At 44.7% G+C, this 5,225-nt stretch overlaps 1 protein-coding gene across 1 annotated transcript in view; it reads left to right on the top strand.

The window, feature by feature from the left end:
- The window catches only part of ANKRD49 (ankyrin repeat domain 49), a 7,896-nt gene extending 7,425 nt beyond the window's left edge, over positions 1-471 (top strand). Inside the window, exon 3 of the mRNA XM_019524679.1 lies at positions 109-471. Within this exon, the coding sequence (XP_019380224.1) occupies positions 109-470 (362 nt within the window). The 3' untranslated portion in view covers position 471. The remainder of the gene's footprint in view (positions 1-108) is intronic.
- Positions 472-5,225: the final 4,754 nt, after the last annotated feature.

Below are 5,225 nucleotides of genomic sequence, written 5' to 3' on the forward strand. Positions count from 1 at the left end.
TAAGAAAAGGAGATTGGTCTGCACCATCACTAATTGGAAATGAAGAGTGTCCTTCATGACAAGGAACAGGAATGAAGGCTAGTACGACATAGCAAATGAGAGGAAAAGTTAGTTCATCCAAAAGTGAATTGATTGGCCAAGGTGCAGATATCCATGCACTGACTGTGGATGGCTGGACACCCCTGCATAGTGCATGTAAGTGGAACAATACAAAAGTAGCTTCGTTCTTGCTTCAGCATGGTGCAGATATCAATGCTCAGACGAATGGTTTGCTGACGCCATTGCATCTTGCTGCAGGAAACAAAAATAGTAAAGAAACCCTGCAGCTTTTGCTGATGAATCGCTACGTGAAACCAAACTTGAAAAATAACTTGGATGAAACTGCCTTTGATATTGCTAGGAGGACTGATGTCTACTATTACCTTTTTGAAATAGTAGAGGACTGCATAAATTCTGCACCAGACTCCTAAACAACTTTGTATGTGAATTTCTTTTCTTTCTCCTCTGTACAACTGTTGCTGTATTCAAAAGTGGTGTTTTCTCCCTGACAGCAAAGATTTAAATGGAAATACTTTGTGGGGCCTCTTACAACCTAATATCTTGTTGTTTTTGCAAACATCCATTACAACTTATTGGAGTTATTTATTTTGTTTTGTTTTTTCCCCACTTGCTTCCAAATGTGATCACTCCATTCAAAAAGTTTTGAGAGTATTCAGGACACTGCAGTGAATGTAATATTTACATGGGTCTCTACATATTAAGTGGAGATTGAGAGACCCTTATTTAATTACAGTCCAAAACACTAAAATCAAGGAGAAAACTGGAATATATGGCAGCAAAGGGTGGGGCACGGTCAGGAATTGTCAGTGTTTATTAGAATCTTTACTGCAAGAGACCTATTTAAAGTGCGTGAAAATGTGGACTGAATGCAACTCATACAGATGTTACTCCAAACATATAACAATCCTGGAAAGCTTATTAAAACAATATAAAATACTTAATGTTGTGTTGTGGATCTTTGAAAGGCCTAGTCAATGCTGTTGCCTCTACATAGACTGGGAGACATTATGTATATGGTGCTAGAGCAGTTTGAATTACATTTTTTATTGGCATGTTCATATGGGGATAAGTGTCTTTAAGGGTCTTGTTTAAACTCCTCTATCAAAATGGAATACTGTATAAATGCTCTTCCAACTACAGACAAATCTAAAAGTTAAATTGCATGAAAATAAACAGATGAAACACCGTTGTGTCTGAGTTGGTGACATTATACAGTGCAGTAAGGACCTAATATTGTTTCTGATTGACGCCGAAGCCTTGGAGAGGTCTTTCCAACCCCCAAATCGCAACAACAGTTTGTAGTCTCAACTTTTTTTATTTTGTGTGCGTTCTCAAAAATGTTCTCTAACCTGTGAACTGTTCCTTCCAGTTCAGCTTCTTCTTTGATTCTTTTTAATTAATGAACACCTAGTATTATCCCCAAGCATTAAATGTCATCAGTCAAGCTTCCCAAGTTGTCAGTGGCTTAAAATTGCAAAAGTACACCTGGAGTTCACTACTTGTTTTATTTTCTGTTTTTTTTGAATCCGAGGACACACTTGAATTCGAAGCTTTTCTTTCTAACCATGAAGGCTAGAGAAGCGGACACTGAGATTCTCATGTATCCACATCATTCTAGAACCTGGATTTTCAAGGAATATGCAAAATGTCATGCAACTCATGACCACATCATTAACATTAGTCTTACTATATAGTTCTTATAGTTCTCCTTTTGTCAGTGTTGTCTTCTGCAAGTTGTTGTAGAGCAGGGATGTTCAACCTTTTTGAATGTGGGACCGGATCACGAACTTTTTATCGCCCAGTGGGCTGGTGAGCCATATTCAAAGACCTCACAGGAAGTGGTATCATATCAGGAAGTGATGTCACGTAACCTTTGACAGCAATGAAGTTACAGGAAGTGACAGTGAAATGGGTCTGGAAATGTGCCTAGGGAAGTTGTGGTTTTCAGAAAGTATGTATGTTTGGTATGGCTTAGGAATAGGACATCATTTTTCTGTACAGGGAGTTCGACTAAATTAGGACTACCCAACTGACTACCTGCAGGCCACATGTGGCCCACAAAGGGCCAGGATGTCGCCCAGAGTCTACATGGGGTCTGCAAGCAGTTAAGTATATAGGGCATGGGCCTGGGCAGCCTCCTCTCCCGTTGCTGTGTAAGGGGGAAAGGCCAGTGGGGGGGAGTAGTCCATGTCCTGCATATGTAGCCTGCATGGCTGAGGATGGGGTCTGCATGCTGCTGGAGCAGCCTGTGCAGTGAGTGGGTCCTAGGGGCCCACCCCCACAGCGTACAGCCTGTGCAACACATGCTGGTGTCATTTGGGGCCCACAGCCTCACCAGATCTGAACAACCCTGGACTAGCTTATCCTTGAGGTTCTTTACTATCTTGATCATGGTCATTGTGGTTTATTAAATAGAAATTGTAGGTATATACTGCAGAGACATGGAAGAGATCTCAAGGTCTAATAAAAGATACCGTCTCTACTACAAGTCCTGATTGCCTTTTTAATAAAAGTGAGTTATTATTTGGCCCTATTACTGTAAGGAATAGAACCATACTTACAAGGGAAAGTTTTCAAAGTAAAATATTGATTTTTAATCCTCCCAGGTTTGTTTGGAAATTCTATTTCATAGGATGTCTGTAGAAGGTGAATGCAACCAAAAATGCATCTCGCACAAGGCAGAGATATAAACATCAGTCATATTTATTATGTTTGCAAATTCTAAAGGCTACATTTGTTCCAGAACAAGACATTAAATTAATTACAGGATCTACACTAGACTTTGAAAATGTGTTAGTATTTATATTAAAGCTCAGATTAAAAATGAAGATGGACATGCCCCTATATTTTCAAAATCACCATTCCAGTTATCAATACATAATGCAAGAGCTAGTTGTTTGGATGTAAAATGTGCACCTGTCACACAAATTATAATCACAGCTGCTTCAGTTTTCATAACCTGGACCTAACAAAGGCTGCTTCTGTAGTCACTGGCAAAACATCTATTAATGTTGTGAGCAGGATCAGATCATCAAACTTTGCAATTTAACTCCATCTAGTGTCATTCTGTATGTACTACAATAAGTAACAAGGTTGATTCCCCCCCCCCCCCCCCCCCTCCAGGAAGAGCAAAATATCAGCTCTCTGCTTGTCTTTTTATTGATGGAATTAATTCTAAGATGTTCAATCACACGATTTAAAATATAAATGCTTTTAATAATTAGGAGATTATGAGGATGTAGGATATTAATCAGACTAATCTCATACTTTATACAGTGGGGTATCCTACTCACCTTGTTCCCTAAGTTGGATCCTAGTTGCAGGGCTGCTTGTAGGCCAGGGCACAAGGAAGTTGTGGCAGCAGTTGCAGCTCTGGCTGCACTGCATACTACAGCTGTATATGATGTAGTTTGTTTCCTTTAAAAATCTTTGTACTGGCAGTGCTTTGGCATACACAAGGCACACGAAAAACTAAGGACCTAGACAATCTTCAAGTTCAGTAGGGAGCAAACTATGTGAGTACCATGAATGTACCAAGTTCACTCAGCAAAAACATGCAGAAAACTTCTCAGCAGTTGCTCCTCAGCTCTGGAACTCTCCCACTTGGCTGTGTCCACACATGTGGACATTTGATTCCCCAGGGACAACTAGCAGGTGCCGCTGCTGCTTCTCCCTGGGGATCTCTCGAGCCATGTGCCTGTGGCTCCAGCGAGCCAGGCTCTGGCTTTGGGAGGTACATACACTCTGCCTTTTTTTCTCCACAGGTTTTTTTGGCCCCTATATCCAGGGGTAAAAAAAAAAACCCTCCGCGCTGCTCCCTTGCAGCATGGAAAACAACAGAGCATGCAGTATGTATACATGCAGCATACGTACCGCACAGCCATGCTTACCTGGATGCAGCTCTTGAGGCCTACCAGAGCGTGACTGTCACCTGAAAAGGCTGTAACACTTTCCTATGTAGGTAAGCACTTAGCAGGCAAAGCTTGGTGGGGGTATTGAATACAGGAAGGTGGGGAGCCAGTGCTATATTCTATTTTAACAGTGCTTGATTTTTAGAAGTTATTTTGTCCCCTTGTTTTAGGAGGCTTTTTTTTTACTATACGCTGCCTTGAGGCTCTGGCAGGCCTCCAGCAGAATGAGGTGCCACAGCTGAGGAGCAACTGCAGAGAACAGCCTTCCACATGTCTTGTTGGGAGGAGAGGCCTATACATCAAATCAATACGTGAATGAGTGAAAGAGTAACTATCCTTGGGCCTGGCTAGTATGTCCTGGACCTCTGGACTATAACTACACCTCTGTTCCGCTCTGGGTATTCCCTGCGTTTCTGCGCTTTGCTGGTCATCCCCCTCCCGCCTCTTCTGCTGCATATGCCAGGTTGTTCTTCAGCCTCCCTTAGAGGCACTGGGTGTCACTGGGGACTTTGCCTGGGAGGTGCCAGTACCCATGGTGGGACCAAAGCCAGAGGTCAACCCCGACACCATGAATGCTGCGTGCCCCTGGAGGCAGGCTAGGCATGGTGAGCTCCCCCAGGTAGCGGCGGTGCTGTTGGCAGCAGGAGCATGGCGGTAACAAGTGAGCTCTTGCAGGCAGCCATGGCATGGTCAACAATGGAGGGCGTGGTGAGCACCAACTAGTGGTTGGTGACTAGCTGCAGAGAGCACCAGCAGCATCAGCCAGCCGTGATCTCGGACCACCTGCAGACGCTGATGGTGGTGTTGGCAGCAAGGGGTGGGAAGGGTGGTGAGCAACGACCACCTCTGGAGGCACTGCTGGTGGTGCCTTTTCCCAGGGGTAGACCCGCATGCCAGTGGTTGCTGGGGACTTCCCTAGGGACCAAAACCAGTGGTCAACCTTGACACAACACAGCTCAAACACCAAGGGAACGTGCCCGTCACCCTCCAGCCCTTACAAAATGTTGTCAGTCCATGTGACTGCTCGGGGTCAGGCCGCTGCCGCATTTGGGCTCAAGACGGACTGTGATCCCGTGGCCACATTGATATGGTAGCTGCCCGCCACCTCCTAACCATGTACTGACATGTGATGGAAGCAGAGGCTGGGCGCAGGTCGTGTCCCGCGGGGGGGGCGGGGTTGGCAAGTGGGGGCTGCTCCTGCCTCGGCCCCGGGAGGTCCCCGCCCGGCTACTCCGCGATCGCAGCTGGTTTCAC

Source organism: Gavialis gangeticus, unplaced genomic scaffold (genome assembly GCF_001723915.1).
Source record: "Gavialis gangeticus isolate Ggan-Ray unplaced genomic scaffold, GavGan_comp1, whole genome shotgun sequence".
Classification (NCBI taxonomy): domain Eukaryota; kingdom Metazoa; phylum Chordata; order Crocodylia; family Gavialidae; genus Gavialis; species Gavialis gangeticus.